The sequence below is a fragment of the Saccostrea cucullata genome, unplaced genomic scaffold (assembly GCF_032062105.1).
Source record: "Saccostrea cucullata isolate Sc308-1 unplaced genomic scaffold, CSIRO_AGI_Scuc_v1 ctg6795, whole genome shotgun sequence".
In the NCBI taxonomy this organism is placed as follows: Eukaryota; Metazoa; Mollusca; class Bivalvia; order Ostreida; family Ostreidae; genus Saccostrea; species Saccostrea cuccullata.
The window spans coordinates 1-23,048 of record NW_026928141.1 but is presented as its reverse complement, the minus strand read 5'-3'; the positions used below and the strand labels follow the sequence as shown (position 1 = coordinate 23,048).

At 33.3% G+C, this 23,048-nt stretch overlaps 1 protein-coding gene and 1 long non-coding RNA gene across 2 annotated transcripts; both read right to left on the bottom strand.

The window, feature by feature from the left end:
• Positions 1 to 7,123: 7,123 nt before the first annotated feature.
• On the bottom strand, positions 7,124 to 8,531 carry LOC134276539 (uncharacterized). The gene is made up of 2 exons (XM_062758785.1): positions 7,542 to 8,531; positions 7,124 to 7,360 (listed from the first exon to the last, which is right to left on the bottom strand). Exons 1-2 carry the CDS (start codon positions 8,529 to 8,531, stop codon positions 7,124 to 7,126), a joined length of 1,227 nt encoding a protein of 408 aa, XP_062614769.1.
• An 8,567-nt stretch (positions 8,532 to 17,098) lies between these two features.
• On the bottom strand, positions 17,099 to 19,323 carry LOC134276540 (uncharacterized). The gene is made up of 3 exons (XR_009994068.1): positions 19,244 to 19,323; positions 18,801 to 18,865; positions 17,099 to 18,132 (listed from the first exon to the last, which is right to left on the bottom strand). It is a non-coding gene; the product is annotated as an uncharacterized LOC134276540 (long non-coding RNA).
• Positions 19,324 to 23,048: the final 3,725 nt, after the last annotated feature.

The window sequence follows — 23,048 nt, the reverse complement described above, 5'->3', positions numbered from 1 at the left end:
GCACGGAATACCCGATTTCGCGGATTCTACGATACCCCAATATCGCGTATTATACCCGATTTCAAGGATAATACTCGATTTCGAGTATTCTCTCCGACCTGTTAAACACAATTAAACTGACATTATGAAGGCATTGACAACCAAAGCTTTGCAAACAAAAACTAGAGGAAAATTCAAATCATTTATTGTTTAAAAATTTTGAAATATTTTATTGATCACCTTCACCTGAAGAGTGTGTAATTAATTCCATGCAGTGGCAAATCATTATTGCGTAAAGATTACATCAATACTATGTTTGTATTTGAAGAAATTTCACAACCATGGTCATCATTTATTAAAAATGGGAGTTTGAAAAAAATAAAAATACGTAAATATTTGCTTTATATTTCCTTAAGAAAATAGCTTGTAAATATACGAGGTTCATTCAAAAAGTTCGTAGACTTTTGTCAAAACTTTTTTATTTAACGTCATATTATAACTAAATTTAGTACACATATTTTAACAATAAATCTAAATAATTTGAGACAAAAAATTGGAAAATATCTTGAAAATTATCAAAATTATCAAAGAATTAAGACAGAAAAAATTGTGTCACGGAGCAGGGTCAAAATTGACCTATTTTCTAATTATACACTTGATAATGTCTGGAGTCATGCCTCTAATAAATGGCTCTTAAACGAAATAAATTTGAAATGTTTAAATTTAGAATTGTTCATTTACTTTAGATGCTAAAATTTAATGTAATTCATCGCTTCGTTTAAAAGATTTCAATCTTTAAAGGCAGATAGACTTCATGAAAAAAGCATAAAACGATGACGTCGAAGGACGTCTCGGAGCAGCGAGTACCGATAAAATTTTGTTTGCATTCGGGAAACCTTTAAAACAAACTCTGAGAATGCTTGATGAACCAGGAAATGATGCAAAATGTGCTATGCATTTGTTTATAATGGGAATGACTATTTTTTGAGTGTAAGAGAATTGGAATCGGACCATGAACGGTCTGCGAAAAAAACAAATTATAGTACAAAAAATATCTTGTCAAAGAGTTAGTAACGTCATCAAACGTGATGTGCGATTCACTTGTGCGGAAGATGTGCAAACAAACATGAGTTACGCTATAAAGCTTTGAAAACGTTGACAATTTAACTTAAGGTACTCAAACAATTGTTAGCGAACTAGGTGTAAAGGGCTATAGATTCATGAATTCAGAAGCAGCAAAAAACCGTGGATAAAATGAAAAGTCAGAGTAATTTTTAGAAAATTTCTCGACGTTGTTTTTGACGTCACAGTGTTGTTAACCTTGCTCCGTGGTGACAAAACATGTTACTTTTAAAATTGTCTAACACGAGTTCCATTTAATCAAATGGAATGAAACTTTACACACTGTAACAAACTAAATTTAATCCCGTAGGATACCCCTAGTGCGTGAGTGTAAATATTGTTATTTATCCTGTGGGGAGCCCCTCGATGTGTAATTTTATCTACCTGAGAGCTCGTGTTCGGGTAGTACCCGGGAAGTCACAGCCGAGATAAGACCTGTTTGGCTTGTTGTTATGATGAAGTAGCCTGGGCGGGTACTCAAACTACATCAGGTATTTGAAAATACAATTTGTAAAATATGTTTTCTTGTGTGAGTCTGCACGTTTAGTATGGTTGTTTTATTATATTTTTCCCCAGGGTCCTATTTCCTCGGGCTTTTGTCCCGTTTCGTAATTATCAGGTCTTGGGCGGGGTACTACAGCTAATTACATTGACAATAGCCAGTCCGCAGTCCAGGGTGACAGGGAGAGGCTTGCAATGTGTAATGGTTTTGCAGTAACAGCGGCAACTGTGTGAGAGAGTACAAAAGAGAACGGCAGCCCTGACGGACACATCGGGACCAGCAATTTAAAGTTATGTGTTTATCTTGAATAATGAAATCTCCTGTTTGAAATAATATCAATTCAAACCAAAGTTAATCCAGACGGCATTGTGAAAGTTTATTATGTGATATATGTGATACTTGTGAAAGTTATAATATTCAATTTAATTTGTGAAAGAAAACACGTTTATCAGAGGAAATTCAAAAACCGGAATTCAAACCTTCAGCAAGGGTGTGGTGATTAATTGACGTTTTAAAGAACATTCTTCCAGGACTGACGTGCTGCTGATAGACAATTCATTTCTATATTTTTTAATTTGTTTTTTTTTTGTTGTACAATTTACTTTTGTTTTGTTTATTAAATTTTGTTAAAATTTCATTTTGTTTTGTTTCCTTCATTTATTCAAGTTCTTAAAGTGTATAACCCACATCTCAACACACACTGATGAAATAAATATATTTACATATAAAAATGTGTTGATCTAAAATTTTATAAGAATAAGATGATGACGGAGGATATTGTCTACGTATTTTTTGAATGACCCTCGTAGCTGTAACATTTATTAGTACAGTTCCAATCAAATATTGATTAAAAGAATCTTTATTGTATTACTGTAGTACTAGAATTGTTAGCACAAATTATTTTCATATTGAATATTTACAAAGTATGTTGAGTTAGCTAAATAATTAAATACTGGTTATATCAGGTACTATGTTTATTAAATGGAGAATATACACATGTACCTAGTATCAAGCAAAGTTTATTTTTTGCATTCTACTTATTTCAAGTATACTTATGCGCTGTTTAGATGGAGAGTTTATGACGTATTAAATGTATGTTACTGCATATTAAATTTGCCTATATCAGTAGGTGTAAAATATATCAGATACCAGTTGACTAGAATTAAAAGAACACATCCTAATACCATGACATCTCTCTATAAAAAGACGGCACGTGATCAATCTAAATTTGAGAAGGAGGGTGCGCTATCAAACTTACTTTGATCTGGGTGTACACCTTGCCCTGACGTTATAAACCTTCTGGTTAAATATACAGATACACAGGACATGCAGAAGGTAAGTGTTTTTTAATGAAACATTACTAGAAGATTTACATAAATAAAGAAGAAATGCATCAAGAGCTAGCCAATTCTAACAGAGGTCAGCTATTTGTTATGATACTATCAATAAGGAGGCTAGGAGATCAACGAATTATTTTCTTATTAACCATCAGATATAACTTAAAATTTTAGGATATGATATCTTAAGCTGTCAGCTATCATTTGGCAAAGAAAAATTTCATAAATGTTTTTTTGTTAAATTTGATAATTTTGTTATATCTTTTTATGGAGCTCTTTCTCTAAAAGAGATCAAAATAGTCTGAAAATGGCCAAAACCTGCTCCTTTAAGCTATTGAAAAGAAAACCAAAGGATAGTAAGACTGCGATAGAAGCTGGCTCTCAAATAGAAATTCATATTCCCAACCCTCTCAAAGGTAAAATATATATTATTAAAGATAAAATTATTACGCACAAAGATAAATCAGTAAATCAATTTATTATACGTGATTTCATGCACATTCTATAGAAAGAGAATTCAGTTTGTTTTTACCACAATAGTCAGTCTACACAAAACCGATCCCGATGTATTTTCGTAGTACTTAATTTTCAGTTTTTATGGTTATTGTGTTTCGTATGTATCAAAGGACATATTCATGAGCTCATAAACGTGTTTAGATGTTTATTATCAAATCCCTATAACTGTAACTTTAAATTAAACGACATAAGTTATATTTTGCAAAGTATGCCAAAGGTTAAGGTGGAGTGGATTGAAACGCTCTTTTTTTAAAATGTTTTATCACAAACAGTGCACAAGCTAAAAACATGTAACATTAACTATCTTGAATGTCAAAAGAAGATGTATAATGTCACTGTCGACTTTTTCAAAAAGTAGGATTCAATGATTACCTCTTCGGTAACCATGGTAAAAGACCATATTTTCAAAATATAATGTGTGACAGACGGACTGACAGACAGACCGGGTAAAGTGATTTCTACGTGCCGTTTTGATCTGCTGGCGACACAATAAACTAGATTTACATATATGCGATACGTTTCATTTAATTAATGACTTTTCAAACTGATTATTGTAATATAAATCTGTTAAAAATAAATATAAAGTAAATAAAATTAACAAAATATTACAAAGCAATATAATATGCCGTGGTCAAATCATTTAAAACGTTTAGATTTTAATCTTTATAAAATATCTGACAGTCACGTAATACGATCTAAATATATAACAGCAGACTATTTTGGGATGTATCAATAAGTACACCATTGTCGCCTCCTAAAGGTATGTTAGGATGCATCTCAATATAGCAAAATTAAACTCTTCATCTCTAAACTTCTAAAAATGAAAAGGTTTTTTTTTATATGAAAATATAGTAATCATTTTATTTTATCACGTTTCTAGTTCTATATCTAGAAATATTTCTCATCTTGGCAAAAGGCATATACATATAAAATATGAAAGTCATAGTGCAAACCATTAAAATGTTATCGGCAAGGTTAACGTTTTTTTGAAGAACCAGCTAGACACAGTCAGCTAGACAAACAGACGTACAGGACAAAACTCATACCTCTGAATTTTTTATTACGGGGGTCAACAGGTCACACCCTTTGTCATAATTGGGCAAACAAAACTATAAGCCAAAAACTTCATGCCCTTCTGATTTGCTTTGTTCACATACCGGTATTCCTACGAGAATTTTTTTCTCACATAAACATGCTTCATATGAATACAAAAATAAGTTTGCTGACTACGGGGCGCAAAATGATTCCCATGATAATTTCGATATATTTTTGGAAATTCTTGCTTCCGAAAATGACATAGATAAAGTCAATCATAAACTCAAGCATCTCTTTATCTCAACTTCAGAGAACTTTTGTACATTGATATATCTCAGTTGATTCGTTACGCAAGAGCATGCTCTACGTATGAAAAATTTCTCAAACGAGGTAAATTATTGACAAGAAAGTTGATGAAACAAGAATATCAGCAGTCTCGTTTAAAGTCATCATTTCGTAAGTTCTATTGTCTATACAATGACCTTGTAAGCAAATACAATTTATCATTGAGTCAACTGTTGACTGACGTTTTTAATATCAATTGTTAGTCCATTATTTATACACTGAATAAACGACGGATTTTTCTGTTATTTCTCGATCATGACGAGGAGCTCACGGCGAATGAGAGCGGTCAGCAGGGGATGCTCACTCCCCCATGGCACCTGATCCCAACTTTGATGTTTCGGACGTCCATGTTTGCTCTGCTCCTACCCTAATGTAGATTTTCCGCAAGATCCGTGGAATTCCATAACAAATTCCATGGAATTCCACGTAAATTTTGTTCCACAAAATTACACGGAATTCTTGAGAGTATTGGGACGGAACTTTTTCCGGAATGGTATGGAATTTTAAATCTAGCCTGGAAAAGAGCGGAACAATGCCAGAATAGAAATTTGCGGAGGAAATCCGTGGAATTCCAGATTATTTGTAAATTTAAGGAATTCCATGGAAATCTGTGGAATTCCAGGAAAATACAATGAAAACTGTATTAGTACCAAATAATTACAAAAAAACTTGATAACATCACAATTTTTTATCAGTTGTTTATAGATCAAATCTATATTTGCAAAATAAAAAAATCACCGTTTCTTTTACAATGTTTTTAGAGACAAATATAATAGCATATAACTCTCAGATGTACAATATAAGCACACTTTTTAAATGCATGTATTCTCACTGAAACTTCAAAGTATTTTACATCAAAGGTTATTAACAATAATATCCAAGAAAAAATACGATTACTGGAGGATCGCCTTGGTTAAATTAATGATAATCAAGTTGTGATATATATGTTATGATGTATGTAGTAAACTAAAGTCTGCATTTTTTTTTGAATAAGAGGTTAGATTCATTAAATGACATTGGCCAAGGATTGGGAGAGGTCATTGAAACCTCAGCAGGATATACATTTACAATAAATTGCCAGTGGCCCATGTAAATTTACTGTAAAAAGTTACTGACTAGAGTGACAAACACATGTATTGAATGCAAAAATATATGTACTACACAACTACATTGATACAAAGATCCCATAAAATCAACAGTTGCAATTTTCCCCAAATGTACGTGCCAAAGATCCAAATTGTGGAAGATCCAAAACTTCTGACATGTTGCTAGAATCACTTCCTCACAGATATCCTATGAAATTTGCAAAAGAGGGTTGACAGATAATTGGCGTCACGAACGGATTCACTTTTAGTACGAAGGCTCAGCGAGTTCGATGTTGATCATTCCAACAGACACTTAAAACTTTCCTTGCACAATTTCTGGAAGAGGAGATGACAATTAAGATGTATCATTATTGATATCCATATAAATATATGACAGATAATAAACTAAAGCTGTACAAAACAATTGGTTCTTTCTACCTGGCAGATCAGTTTACTGTAGAATATGAATTCACTATCTTGCAACTTTTTTGTTCAAATTAGGATTAATTCTGATAAATGTAAAAATGTGAAATGTTAATAGACAACAGACAAACGCCAGACAGTGACACTGATCAAAAAACTCACTTAGGCCTTAAAATGACTCAGGTGAGCTAAAATGAAAAGGCTAGAGCTGAAGCTCAATGCCCGACTAACATTGAAAAAAATATAATTTCAATTCATGTGATTTAATTTTATTGATTAAGAAAATAATGAAGAAATTTTACCATTTTTTTTCCTACAGCTCTTGTCCTAAATCTTGTGAGCATTTTGGATTCCTGTAAAATGCATGTATACTTCATTGAGGATGATAGCTATTTGGTCTAAAACAATTAGATACATACCCGTGCAGTTAGCATGTTTAGATTATCTTTCAGAATTCATTGTTATAAATTATTAGGGAAACTATGCATGTTAAGAATATAAACCTTTAAATGTTGTTGTGGCGACTGTCTATCAGTTCCTTGAATAATCACACAGGTGTGAAAAATCCAAGAGGTCGAATATTGACGCAACTACTTGAAGTACTTCTCCTTTGGTAATTGGTTCTGTCTTACTCATACAATTTCCACATGGCACTGAAAGAACATCCTCCATAAGATTCCAAGTCAATCCGAGTATTTTTAACTTTTCTCTAGCTGATTGATCTTCATCAGGTATGGTCTCATAAAAGTCCTTGGCATTAGATGCCCAATCTCTCAAGTTCATGGACATACTACTGAATATCTCCTTGGCCTCCTTGTATAGAATTTCTGCTTCTTGAATGTTATCAACTCCTGTAATGTACTAAGGTGATGGTCAATAGTTGCCGCAAGTAAGAATGGACTTGAGATCACACCAAAAGGCACTCTGGAAAATCTGTACACTTGTACATTGCTGTCTACTGTAGCCTTGTTAGCATCCTTCAACCAGAAGAATCTAGTAGCATCACGGTCTTCCTCCTGTAAGCCAATTTGTAAGAACGCTTTCTCAATGTCTGCTGTTATTCCTATCTTCTTAAGTCTAAAGCGCATCAGAAGTCCACATAAATCATGCAGCATCACAGGTCCCCTGTGCAAACACTCATTCAAGCTGGTTTTCTTATGTCCTGACTTAGCCGATGCATCATACCACAATCCTTACCTTTGTAGTAGGTTTGGTCAAATCTATCACTGCGTGATGAGGTATATAATGCTTAATATCTGTCTCTCTTTGTTGGGATGGAATTTTCTCTTTTATTCCCTTTTTACACTGGTCCTGAATAATGTCATCATACTTGTGCAGTAAATCAGGGTTACACTGTAACTTGTGAAGTAGTGACTTTAGCCTTCCATATGCTAGTTCCCGATTTTCTGGTAGCTCAGGATATTCTTCTTTCCACGGCCAGGTGACTTGGTATCTTTTGTTTTCCATTTTCAGTGTGCTGTTGAAATTTTTCAGCGCTTTCTCATCATCTGAAGTGTGGGGAGAATCTTGAATCCCAATAGTCTCCAGCTTCCAGAATTCTTCAATAGAAGGTTTAAATGTCAAGCACTCATCCACTGCAGAATGGAGGCAACACTCTGTCAAAGATAAAGTTCCATTGGTTATCATCATCACTTGCTCCTCCTCTTTACTGTAAGCTTCTTGGGTCCTTCCAGTGAGAATCCACCCAAGTCTGGAAGCTAGTAAATAAAATCCCTTTTGAATTTCAATTCTTTCTGGCAAAATCAAATCCAGGTAATAATCATTACCTATCAGAATGTCAATTGTTGAGTTTTCAAAATTCACCGGTAGAGTGTCTGCTAACTGAAGATTTTTCCACAAACTTTGGCATTTCAATTGTACGTCCTTGGGGATAGGCTTCCTTTGTACTGTTCCTGTAATGTTTGGTACAACATTTGCTTCAATACTAAGAAAATGTCTATCTTTGAGTTTCACTTTCAGAGAAACTTTGGGTGTCTTCACAATTTTTGGCTTCTCCGCACCAAAAGTTATGAGGGATATCTTCTCTGTTGTAAGAATCTTCAACTTTAATTTCTCAGCTAAGTTTTCTGTTATGTAGGTTCTCTGGGATCCTGAGTCCATGAGAAGTCTTGCTGGTTCTGAATTTTCTCCATTGTGGTTTGTCACCTCTGTTTGAGCCGTCTGCATCAAAACAATATCCCCTGATGATAATAAACTATTCTCAGAACTCTGAGAAAATTTTGAAGTCTCTTGTTTGCTACACACTTCCTCAGTCAAATGTGAACTTTCTCTCTGACGTACAAGAAACTTCTTAGGACACAGATTTCTAGGATTTTGAGATAATATGCATGTTGTAACTATTTCCAATGTGGCATGTTTTTTACTTTCAGTCTAATGTATATTTGTTTTGTATTGTTTATATGTTTGCATATGTATATAAAATGGAAAAAGGAAAAACCTGTGTGATTATTCAAGGAACTGATAGACAGTCGCCACATTGATTGGTGCCGGAACCCGGGACAAATAATGTGGCGACTGTCTATCAGTTCCTGGAATAATCACACAGGTTTTTCCTTTTTTCATTTTATATACATATGCAAACATATAAACAATACAAAACAAATATACATTAGACTGAAAGTAAAAAAACATGCCACATTGGAAATAGTTACAACATGCATATTATCTCAAAATCCTAGAAATCTGTGTCTACTACTGCACAAGCTCTTCTATTAAGTCTACCTTTTACCTTAATTCTACAAGTGACTGAAATCTATATCAAAAACTTTAATTAAACGATCTGACTATCTCTGACTTCTGACAAACGTCTGCTACACTTCTGCTCTACTTATTTCCTGTTTCTAAAACTAGACAAAAGATAAACACACGGATAAAAACGGAAACGGACTAAAAAATACACTATATACTTTAACCTGATAAAAACGGACACATGAACAATTACACTTAGGATATAAAATACAATGAAAACAATTACAGAAAATCACAATAAAAAAGAAAATGAATAGTAAATTAAACATTGTTAATGTTAACACATTCACAACAGTTGTTTACTTGGCATAGTTGCAATATTTTTTTTAATCTTATGCTAAAAAACATGGATTCATAAAATCAAAGTTAGTTTATTTGTTTTGAATGATAATTTGATCTGGTTCTCACCATATTCACAAGCCTAGTGACTGATTGGCTAAGCATCTACATGTACATGTATGTCCACTTTAATCAAACGCCAGGGCTGTGAAAATCATCTCAGGCAATGCAGCAACTATTAAAACAATCAAAACATGCAAGATAAGAGCTGAAAATGGTCATGAACATGCATTACAAAATATATAATTAATTACATGTACATCATACGCTGTAAATATTATCTTGAACAAAGGAAGGTGCAGGTAAAATTCGTTACATCAGTTTGACTCCAAATAAGGAAATTCGGGTTAAAATCCATGATTTTACTGTTAATTTCAGATTTGTAAAATAATCATTACAGAAATAGTGCTTGTCCTAACAATTTCACCGTCGGACATTTTATGTATGGTGCCCGGATTAATCAAAAGTAGCAGAAGCATTCTTCATTCAAGGACACATAAAATGCTGTACAATATTATACCTACCGGTCTTAAAAATGTCTTCAATCTTCTTCCACCCCAAGCTAATCATGATCCTGCTGTTCGTGACACTCTCGTTCTAACTTTCTTTCTGTGCAACATCAACATGGCATTCGATATTTTTGAATTTCAGCGAGTTGTTAAAATTAATTGTTCATCGAGCCCGACTTCGATCCCGATGTTATTGTACTATTAGTCGAAAGTTGAAAAAATCAAAGTAATTTTCCACAGTTTTCCAGCGCAGAAAATGGCTAAGTTTTTCATTTCACCATTTTTTCCAAAGAATTCCACTACTTTCCAAGCCCAAAAATGTCTAAGTCCAATTTTTTTTTTCAAATTCCAAAATACTCCAAAAACTTCCAGACACACTTTTCGAGTTATGTGTGGAAATGATTGGAATTCCATGGATTTCCAAAACTTTTCCAGACCCTTTGGAAAATCTACATTAGGGTATTTGTATTGTTTTATAGACTTATAAAGATTGAATATTGTTTATTATCCACATGTTTCATACAACATTTTTTTCTAAATATAAATAATGTTATAAATGATCAGTCATAAGGTAAGAAAATTAACGAGGTCCATTATTATTATTAAACCTGCTGCCAGTGATGGAAAAAACCTGTACTTTAATTTATCGTTGGGAATGGTTGTATATAAAGTGTTGAAAAGTCGAACGTGTTAATGGTATTGAGTTTGGCAAATTATTTTATTTCTTTCTTTTAAAGATTTTTTTCTGAATTTCAAAGCACATATGTCAACATCTGATCATGATTAAACAACTTCTATAATGAATAGGTGTACAGTACTCCTGCGGTTTCTACTTCACTGTTGTTAATACTAAAGTGAAAAATGAACAAAGAGCTCGGTAGAACATTTTCTTGGATCAGATAGGTACCTTTGTTTTTGGAACCCGCTATATATTTTTGCTTGTACGGAATTTTATGAGTCCAGTATTGTGTGATAATTGATTTTTTTTTAAATATTGGGAATATTAAAATGATTCAAATTATCAAGTGCTAAATTACATCAACAGTGTAGGTAAACTGATAACAAGAACAAGAACAAGATGACAAGACACAACACTGTTCAAATGTGTTATGAAGATATCATATGAATGAATGACTAAAATAAGTACATGTACATATGTATATACACGAATAAGTATATACCATTTCAAATCAAATTCTTGTATTAAAACTATTAAATTATCACATGACTGAATTGCAAAAAAAACTCTGTATTGGACTACGTTTGGTCGATAATTTAACAGTCATGTGACAAATGCATTGAATAAGGACTACGTGGAGAAGGATATGGAGATAAAGAACAGTATTCAATCTCAGGGTCCATAAAACAATACAAAATAAGAGCAGAGCAAACACAAACCTCCTTAACATCAGAGGTGGGATAAGGTGCCATGGCGGAGTGAGCATCTCCTGCTGACCGGTCACACCCGCCGTGTGCTCTTGTCATGATTGGGAAATAACGCAAAAATCCGTCGTCAATTCAGTGTATAAATAATGGTCTAACAATTGGTATTAAAATGTCAGTCAGCATTTGACTCAATGATATATTGTATTTGCTCACAAGGTCATTGTATAGATCATAAAACTTACAAAAGGATGTCTGTAAACGAGACTGCTGATATTCTTGTTACATCGACTTGCTTGTCAATAATTTACCTCGTTTTGAGGTCATAAACTAATTAAATAGTGCATATGAAGTATGAACAAAAAAGACGAAAATAAGAGTTGAGTTACATATCTTGTATTTTTTTTTATTATGGTTGCTTTTGGAAGATATGACATTCTTATAAATTTCAATTTATCAGACTTAAGTTGAAAAATGTTTGACATTTACAAAGTTTTTTGCATGAACCTCATCAAATATTTATATCGAAAATAAGAAAGCAGCGGCACATTTCAAGCGTAATATTTGGAGATAAGGAACAATATTCAAGTTCAAAAGTCTGTTGAACAATCCACTATACATCGTAGGTGGTATCGGGTGCGACGGAGAAGTGAACATCCCCTGTCTACCTTTCAAACCCTCCGTGTGCTCTTAAACGTTACGTTGACGTTAAATGATCTGCTGATATTATTGTTTCAGCAACATGTATGTCAATAATTTACCTTGCTTCAAAATTTATTTGTACATAATTTTACGTAGGACAGGCTCTTGCGTATCAAATCAGCTTGAAGCAGGTAATAAAGGTTAATGTAAAAATCATCGTTTTTTCATAAAGCGTTGTTGTTAGATTAACATTAAAGTATTTTACAGGTAAGATATCCTCATATGAAACAGATGTGTCAGACTCTGTTGTATCTTTCATCAAGAGCTCACCGGGATATATTGTGTCGGAATAAAATTGAAATAACCAATATGTCGCCGATATATCTAAATGGCGAATTGAAGGTCACAGCAAGCATTGTCTTCTTTTCACGTATAAGATTTTTGCTTCCTTTTATGCCGGGGTTGCTGAACAGGAAAGAGGTCACAGATTAATCAAGAGTTGAGATTGGTAAAAATACGCCGGATTGGCTTTAAAGAAATGTTTATTGTTTAATTAGACAAATTGTGCTTCATATGAATACAAAAATAGGTCTGTAAATAACGGGGGACAATTGGTGCCCATTGTATTTCAAGTAGGTTGTTTTAAGACCTGGTTTTCAAAACCCACATAGATATTGTCAAACAGAAACTCAAGCATTTTTTTTTATTTCAACTTTAGAGTACTTGTGTCTACAATCAGAATGTTTTTAACAGAATAACATTGCAAATGACCAATGACCACCTGTCACACTCGCCTTGTCTTCCTTGTCCAGATAACGTAATTGGAAAATTTTGATTTAATGTCTTCTGTCAATAATAATAATTATTTTTAAAATATCATTGGATGAAGATTACAGACAAACAATAATGCATAACAAAATAAACTGGGAGAAAAAAGTGCAGGGTTATGTAAAGTTCGAAACTGTTTTGAGGGTGTGTCCAAAAATAACTGGAAGGGGGTATTTTGCCTACTGTTAACTAAAATCAGTGTTCAGAATTATTACTCAACCGAGCAATGAATGACGTCACGTACAAAAAGTGGTAAAACGCCTCACAGGTTTTGTAGTACCAATTAATTCACTTAAGATTTACATATCGTTTTCGGTATTTACAATGTGAATTCCTTATAATTATGTTAAGGTAAATGGAAGTTATATGGAGTCTGGCTATTCACTTCTTAAGATACTGTGGAATCATTTTTATTCGTGGGGATCAATGCCAAATATTTCCTAGTTCGTGGGGATGTAATTTCGTTGGTTACAAGTTTTATTTCTTTTTTGTTCTCTAAGTTAGAATGAAGAAGGATAACTCCGACAATTTTACTTATTTAAGTTATCTATCTTGTGAACACAAATGTTTACCGGGGCTTGTACCGCCAGATTACACCCGTAATGTCATAGTGAATAAAAATTATAATTGTAAGAACACCAGTGACACGCAGAACTCTAAATCAATGGGAACGATAATACGTATACCCTGTAACCAATTCATGCTAATTGGCTAATTAGAACTACTCCAAAATGGCACTGATAATTGACCTCATTAAAGGGACATTTGAGCGTGTTGGACTGTAATGTGAACACTACTTAAATTAAGCAGTTGTATTTATCATTTTATTGCTTAATGTGTATGGTTATCGATGTCTTTGATACTTATTTTTTTTATTTGGGTTTTGTGTGTTTAACCACATAATATACAGTTTGTCTTCTTTATGCACGATCAGAGGGACACAAGGGTAACGGGTAGTTTACGATATAAAATAGTCTCTGTAATCGTAACTTTTAACAAATGATAAAATATATGTTTGTATCTACATTCGTGGGGATGTAAATTCGTGGGTTAAGGTTACCCACGAAAGCCACGAACATTGGTCACCCACGAACAATAATGATTCCACAGTAAGACAAAGGCAACAACAGGTTACTGTGCAGTTGATAAAAAATTCTTACCTGTCGTCGGAGAGAGCCTCAAATGCTCAAATGCTTTCGACCCAACCCTAACGATGACGTTGACCATTCCCCATGACGCCGCATCGAGAGTTTGCAATTCATCCTTTCACCGGTACAATCGCTTTCTCACTGCACTTAAACTGCTGTTCAAACGGTAGGTTACTGAGTATTATAATCGTTACATTCACCCAAAAACTGACAGAAACCAATTTTCCGATTTTGGTTTGTAAGCTCGTTAGATTTATGTTGGTTTGCCTTTTGTTTCGGCTTGATACCCCCTAACGTAAAGTAGTAAGGGTTCGTCAGAATTTCTAGCAAACACTGGTCTCTGTAGATTTAATTTTTTCTCATCGAACATAAGTGGATGATGGGTTCAAACTGACTAAGTTGGACTCAGTCAACTAAGGGCTGCCTTATCGGAAGGATAGAATATTATTCCAATTTGAAGGATAAGAACACAACAATGAACTCCATACGAAGGGGAATCAAGGCTGTAACAGATGTGCAAGGGGACATGGGGGATAATGTGAATTTTCTATTTATACCCGCACTTACTAAAGAAAGTTCGAGTATAATGCTGTTACTCATGTCCGTCCGTCCGTCGGACACACATTTGGTTATATATTGGGTACATCAAGTCCAAGACCTATTGGATACTGCTTATTGGATACAAAAAAAAGTGTACACACGAGAGAGCATTATTTGGGTAGGAGCTGTTCAAATCTTATTGGATATAAATCCCAATGTCCATATTTTATTGGATTTTTTTTCCGATTATTCTTTATTCATTCCAAACTTATTATATTTTTATTGTTTGCTGGTAAATACAGAAATCCTTTGGTTTTGAAGACACATTTTTGTCCATTTCTGTGATAGCTTAATTTTATTGTAACCCCTAACATTTTTCTTAGCTATTAGGATTGATATTTGAAACACCTTATATTGAAATATATGAACACCTACATATAGTAAACTGAATTATGCAAACACAACCCAACACATCTCAGACTCTGTTCAACCTTTCTTGAATACCAAAAACAAGTATTTGGGGAGAAACCTTTTTTTTTAAATCATGTCCAAGATATATTAAGAAAATTGGCAAATGTCCATTACATGTTGGGTGGAATGAAGGTATCCAAGAGGAATTGGATAGGTGTCTAATACCTGCTGGGTTGTATTCTGATGAAGGGAATCAATTTACCCAAGAACAATTGGACATAGTACATAACCTCTTTGGTGGGAGGTAGGACCCAACAGGTATTAGACACCTGTCCAACTCCTCTTGGATATCCACATCCCACCCAACAGGTAATGGACACTTGTCCAATCCTTCTTGGGTTTCTTGAATCTCCTCATCTGAATACAACCCAAAAGGTAATGGACACCTGTCCAACTCCTCTTGGATATCTACATTCCACCCAACAGGTAATGGACACTTGTCCAATTCTTCTTGGGTTTCTTGAATTGCTTCATCAGAACACAACTCAGCAAGTAATGGACACCTGTCTAACTCTTCTTGGATATCTACATCCCACCCAACAGGTAATGGACACTTGTTTAATTCTTCTTGGGTTTCTTGAACCTCCTCATCGGGAGACAACCCAACAAGTAATGGACACCTGTCCAACTCCTCTTGGATATCTACATCCCACCCAACAGTTAATGGACACTTGTCCAATTCTTCTTGGTTTTCTTGAATTACTTAATCAGAACCAACCTAAGAAGTAATGGACACCTGTCCTACTCTTCTTGGATATATACATCTGACCCAACAGGTAAGGGACACTTGTCCAATTCTTCTTGGGTTTCTTGAATCTCCTCATCTGAATACAACCCAACAGGTAATGGACACCTGTCCAACTCCTCTTGGATATCTACATCCCACCCAACAGGTAATGGACACTTGTCCAATTCTTCTTGGGTTTCTTGAATTGCTTCATCAGAACACAACCCAGCAAGTAATGGACACCTGTCTAACTCTTCTTGGATATCTACATCCCACCCAACAGGTAATGGACACTTGTTTAATTCTTCTTGGGTTTCTTGAACCTCCTCATCGGGAGACAACCCAACAAGTAATGGACACCTGTCCAACTCCTCTTGGATATCTGCATCCCACCCAACAGTTAATGGACACTTGTCCAATTCTTCTTGGTTTTCTTAAATTACTTAGTCAGAACACAACCCAAAAAAGTAATGGACACCTGTCCTACTCTTCTTGGATATCTACATTCCACCCAACAGGTAATGGACACTTGTCCAATTCTTCTTGGGTTTCTTGAATCTCCTCATCTGAATACAACCCAACAAGTAATGGACACCTGTCTAACTCCTCTTGGATATCTACATCCCACCCAACAGGTAATGGACACTTGTCCAATTCTTCTTGGGTTACTTAAATCTCATCATCAGAATACATCCAAACAGATATTAAGACACCTGTCCAATTCTTTTTGGATACCTACATCCTACCCAACAGGTAATTGACACTTGTCCAATCCTTCATGGGTTTCTTATATCCTTTCTTCGGAATGCAAACAATTATTAGACAAAGACACCTGCCCAACTCCTTTTGGATACCTCATCCCACCCAATAGAATTGTGTCCAATTCTTCTTGGTTAACTTAAATCTCCTCAGCATAATACAACCCAAAAGGTAATGGACACTTGTCCAATTCTTCTTGGGTTTCTTTAATCTCCTTATCAGAATACAACCCAATAAGAAAGGGACACTTGTCCAACTCCTTCTTGGATATCTTCATCCCTTCAATAGTATACAAACCAAGAGATATTTGACGTTTGTCTAATTCTTCTTGGGTTTCTTAAAATCTTATAATTAAAAACCCAATAAGAAATGGATATCTGTCCAGCTCCTCTTGGATATTTCATTCCGGCATTAGAATAAAACCCAAAAGGTAATGTTTACTCGTCCAATTCTTCTTGGGTTACTTATACCCTTCATTAAAGTCACCCTCCCCCAACAGGTTTTGGACACCTTTGCAATTGTCAAATTTGTCTTGATTATCTCTACTCTTGCATTAGATTGCAAACCCAATAGGTATGACACTTGTCTCTCCCTTTTTTAAATTCATATTTATTTGCATAAGCATATAAAAATCTAAAACAAAAAATCTTGAATACTTTAATTTTAACAATCAACATCTCATTCAGTGTACAAATTACAAATGATAGGAAAAGGTATAAGCATTTTGAGCCTTAACTATTTGGCTGTTAAAGCAAAAAAAAAAAAAAAAAAAAAAAAAAAACCATTTTATAACCATGTTTGTAAAATTTAAATATTGCAACTTGGCATCAAGTATAACTCATTACAGGTAGAGCAAGATAGTGAAAAGATTTCTTTCCCAAACCTTCATTTTATCTATGATGAAAAATATGTTAGTACATGAGTACTAAAACATTAAGAAATAATGTTGTTTGTTAACTTAAAAGCCACATTGCCACGTAGGAAAATCACAACCTTGAGTAAATATTTTTCTTCAGTTGCTCAGATTGTGTTCTATTATATGAAAACAAATTCTTGAACCGATTACACAAGCCTGTCAAAGAATTATAAAAATTCCTATTTATATCAGGAACATGCACTTCTGATATTTAAGGAATGAATTTTATAGTCGCCAATGTTAAAAGATATAACCTCATTAACCTGAGTTTGAAATCACAAACAAATTTTTTTCCGGAAATTAAACAGTATGTTGCACCAGGAACTAAACTTTTCATTGTCAACTTAAACTCAGATACAAGTACAATGTATGAAATTCTTCGTATCAAAACTTTAAAAAATCCTATGCACTATGCCACTATGTCAAAATCTGACGAATTGGGATCAAGATATTCAATCAAATACTGACTGTAATTAGTTGTAGAGCAAGAGAAAAGTCATTACATGCAAAAATTGTACAGGTACGGTTTTAATCCTGTATTACAATAAATGTCAAAATGGTTTTATTTTTATTATTGTTCAATACTTTATTCTTCAGGGTCTCCCATGGCCTAAACTGTATGATACCTCCATTGACCTGCTCTTTTATATTGCAATATTGCTATGTTGTCTTCCAGGAGTAGTGGTTGTGTTCAGGCATTCTTTGAAATATTCCTCATGCATCTCCTTCAGTTCTGCTTCTGTCCATTTCATTCATTCTGTAATTAGATAAAGACATATCTACACCATATATGTGTTTTACTTGGCTATAGCAAGATTACCTTTTATGTTGATCAGACCCAACGAAGAAGTAGACGTATATTTCTTACTCACAAATATGTATTGATAAATAAAATAGAAAATGCAAAGTTTTATCAACTCTTTCTCTCTCTCTTCAATGTCTAATTGCATCTTCATCCTACCCATAACTGCCATAATTTTAACAAAATGGAATCATAATTCAACTACAGTTTGTAGTTTTCTTATTCTTAGGAAGGTGCTTTTTTTAAAGATTTTACACATATTCAAAGTAAATTTAGACTTCTAATGTGACACTATCAGTACAATAGGGGGCCATAATCTTCATAAAACATATCTACACTACACGATATATCTTTCACATTATTACTGTTTTTAGTCCAATGGTTATACTAAAGAGGAAATCAAATTGACCAAAACCTTAATCACTACTTTCAATTACATTGACATGGACAGCGACACATTCGACACTCCCTCTCCTTCCTGAATGATGCTTTGCACAAAGTCCAATTAAAATTGACTAAGCTGGATAGAACTTGATATATGAAAAATTACAGTCAAACAGAATATGAATAACTTTCACCAGATCAGACCTGAAGTAGTGATCATTAAATAAAAATACACCTACAAGATAAAGCTGTTTTCTTCCTTTGGAGTGATGTCAAGTCTTCTTTCTTTTCCTGTATGCTTCCTCTATCACGACAAAAATGTTATATTAACATAAATTATGACTGAATAGTGATTACTTTCCAATTTATTAAGTTCTGGAACCAAACCCTCAGATGCCCTTAAAACAAATGATTCAAATCTGATTATAGTAAAAGGTATCAAAAGATACACTAAAAAAAATACTAAGGAAATTTATCAAACTGAACATGAAGACTAAAGAGGTTTTATGTAGTTGCATGGCATTAACAATAGCTTCCCTGCATCTAGATGGTGGTTTCCTAGTAATTATGTACATGCTCTGATGTTTTTCTCTCCCTCTTCTAATTAAAGAAGACGAAAATGTTTCTACAAATTTTATGAATGGCATGAATTATTCCTGATTTTTTTTTACTGATTACTTACAACTGTCCAATTTCTGAGGGTCATCTTCTTCGAAATGTGTTTTTGCAATGTTCATACCTGAAGTTCCTGTTTGACATGTTACATTATAATTATTGAAAATTGTTTAATTCTCAACTAAACATAATTATGGTTTTGAATTTTATTGCAATCATTGGTTACTTCAATAAGAAAAATAAAACCCAATTTATTCTAACATTATTTAGGAAAAAGTTTATTTATAAATATCATTAGAGAAAAATAAATCTTTTTTCAAGGTATCCTAATTTCACAATCAAGCATAATCATATAAATTCACATATGTAAACCTATAAGCTTTTTGTGCTATAAAATCATATACAGGAGTAGGGCTGGGACGATACAACTTTTTCTATATCGATACGTATCAGGATATTTGAGCCACGATACGATATGTATCACGATATGTTTAATTGCCTGTAAAATCTTTTTTTGCATTTAAATAAACAATTTATTTCTTTTCAAATAAGAAAAAAATATTTTAAATAACTGTTTACATGTTGTAAAACAAAAATATTTTACTCAACTAGTGTTAGTTATTATCTATTTCATATCTATATCTATACTCAGCTTATTTATCTTATATATTAAACCCCAAATGATAAATAAACAAAGAAAAAAAGAAGTCAGATTTTTTCGGGCGATATTTCGATATTTCTTCATAGGTATCGATATGTGTATCATCCTCACAGATATCGCGATATATTGATATCTCGATATATCGTCCCAGCCCTATACAGGATTGAGCAATTATAAAATTCAAGTACTAGCCCACAGTCTGGTGGCAGCAATAAAGTAACTATCCCCAAGTAAAAAGTTAATAGGCCAAATATAGAAGAAAATTTAAAAAAAAAAACAATGAACAAAAGTTAATCATGAAAAAGTCAATGTACTAACTAAAGGTAATTCTTTTTTAAATAAAAGATTCATTTTCGCTAGTAAAATTTAATCATATATAAATTAATGATTATGATTTTCAGTTGACTGAGTGAATGTAAATAATTTAATAAGATATATGTATGTACGTACATGCAAATATATACCATAAACAAAGGATCGGAGGAAATTCAAATAAGGAAAAACCGATCGTTTTTTTCAGTATAATGTATATAACTCTGGTAGTACTGCAAAATGGATGCGATTAGTGAGATTATGGAGATTTATGGATAATAGGAGCATGCTACCTGGAAAATTATCACATTGGAAATTTAATACAAAAAGAAAGTGAAAATACCTGTTGACAGTGTTGTGCATTTCATGCGCAGGTAGGTTAAGGTTACAACCAAATATTCTACTTGCCTATATGATATGACGTCATAATAAGCTATATGACGTGAGATTTAGAGATAACAATTTCTTAAAATCGATATCTAAGATTGATTTGATGTCGAAAAAATGAATTAAAATATGCAGAGGAATAATATCAACGGAATTTTGTCGTTCCTGGGCCTCTGTAATTATCACAGGGGTTACATACCAAACCCGTGACGTCATAACTGTTGATCATGCAGTAGCAGAGTGAAAGTGAAAAGTAACGAGAATTGATGTAAACAAACACAAGAAATCGGAGTTTAAAAGCATTTAGAATGAATATCATGTGTGATTCTTGTGAGAATAAAGCGTATGAATAAGGTATGGTAATATAATTCTGCAATTTCTTCGTAAAATTAAAGCAGGGAGGGTGTTTACTTGCCGATCAGCCTTTCCTCTGTCGTTTGTAACGAAAAAGATGCAAAAGTTCAACACTACGCCGCATACCTTGAAACTTAATTTTTGTTTCTATCTAAAGTTCTTATTCTTTTGTTTTTGGAAAGTGCTGCTAGAATCGTATGGTTTACGGGAATTAATGCATTTTTTTCGATGTTATGAACAAAATGTAAAAATTTTGGGAAGGTTTCGTTCGAAATTGTTGAATAATTATTCCTATAAGAGTACAGTAGGATTCTAGCAGCACTTTTCATGGTACAGAGATGTTTTTACATAACTATTAATATAAATTAATTGGAACTAAATATCCCCGGGGTAGTGTTAAACTTTTCACTTTTTCATTAAGGCATATTTTCTAATTATAGACGTCACGTGGTGACATCGTGGTGGAGTGCCTCCTGTAGTTTAAGTCCCATTGAAGTCTATAGAATGCATAATTATAGTTAAAGTTTTATCCTTGACTTTTCCGATTTATTAGTGTTACATAATTATAAAAAAGTGTTAATTCGCCGAATTCTGATCCATGTGCTGCCTTAACAAACCCGCGTGTATTACATGTGTATTTTAAAATTTCTACTAGCCCAAGGGGCTACCTCCACTAGCCCGGCCCCCGAAAATGGTAGCTCCAGGCGTCGTACGATTCATTAAAATTGCACATCCGTCATATGAATAAGTTATGGAAGTCCTCTATTAATTTCAGTATAGTTCATTAGCTAAAACAATAGCAAACAATAATTAAAAAAAAATTAAAAAAAAATCAGACATTCAAACTCCAAGACTGAAAGAGGCACTGTTTTAAATTTTTTTTTCAGTAATACAATGAATTTCTTACATATCAGATGAGATAAACTTACATACAATTATTCATTTAACTGTTGTCAATTACCCCATTTATCATCATCACTGCTAACTTTATGTTTGTAACACTGTCTACATGAACAGCTGATTTATGGACAAACAATTGTTAAAATTTTCATTTCCCTATCCAATATACCTTTCAAAACATACTTAGTTGGTTATTAAATAAAACTAAATAATTAACACTAACGATTTATCAAGTATTATTTAACAATATATGATAATTTTCTAAATACTTCTCGCGCTAAAGAGAGTTAAAAAGACAGAGGAAATTCAAAACACATACAGCTCAACAAACTTTTTAAGCTCACATGGATTTTCGCACAAATTAAGGTCACATTGTTATAATGTAATATTGTGTGTTGAGACATCAAAATACATTTTAAAAGTATTTGTTTACATTATTTGAGTTTTATTTCATTTACTAAAACATAATTCATACAAATCAATTGCTAGAACTTTAATATATTCTTGGCTGAAAAATAACAATTATTTCCATTTGATTTTTTGTAGTCTCTTGCCAATTGCAGCTGTCTTTTTATCCGTACTTTTGAAAGCAGTAGCTCTTTGCAGAAACATAGACACGGGCACAGTACAGCTACTGTAACTTGTATTTTCTGTACATTCTGACTCTTTAGCGCAGGGTGATAATAGTATTTTTCATTTGTTTGACTGCTTTGTATGTTAATAAGGTGGCATTTTTCAAGGTATTCCATCCCACTGCAAAATTTTAACGTTTCAAACCGTAAATGCAGTAGAATTTTCCTTTTCATCGAAAAAAATTTATTACTATTAAAAAAAAAACAATACTTCATTATCTTACTCTGTAGTATGGTTTCTCTCTGCAATGTTATCCCTTTTCGGTGCTACATTTCGACAAAACCCAGATAAGTATGGTAAATGAGCAAAGAATTTTAAAAAATACTCACCTTTAAGAAGAAGATTTAAAATTTTCAACTACATTGTATCAAAGAAAGCACGTTTTATATTATTTGTAAAATACCTATGGTAGAGGCCAATCGTAGAAACGTCGTTCCATTTATTGATAAATTCCCCTCTAAAACATCCACTTTGGAAACTTAAGATAATACTTTTAAAGGACATTTATACTTGACATTATATATGTAATATAACGTAGGGCTATGTCCTCGTTCTGAGGTTCAAAAATAGTAATTTTTATTACAAAAATGTGACCTTAATTTGTGCGAAAAACCATGTGAGCTTA

Coding starts and splice junctions, on each gene's coding strand:
- LOC134276539 (XM_062758785.1), bottom strand. CDS start 8,531: ATGCAGACGGCTCAAACAGAGGTGACAAACCACAATGGAGAAAATTCA. Junction 7,361..7,541: donor TGACCAAACCTACTACAAAG/GTAAGGATTGTG, acceptor ATTGGCTTACAG/GAGGAAGACCGTGATGCTAC.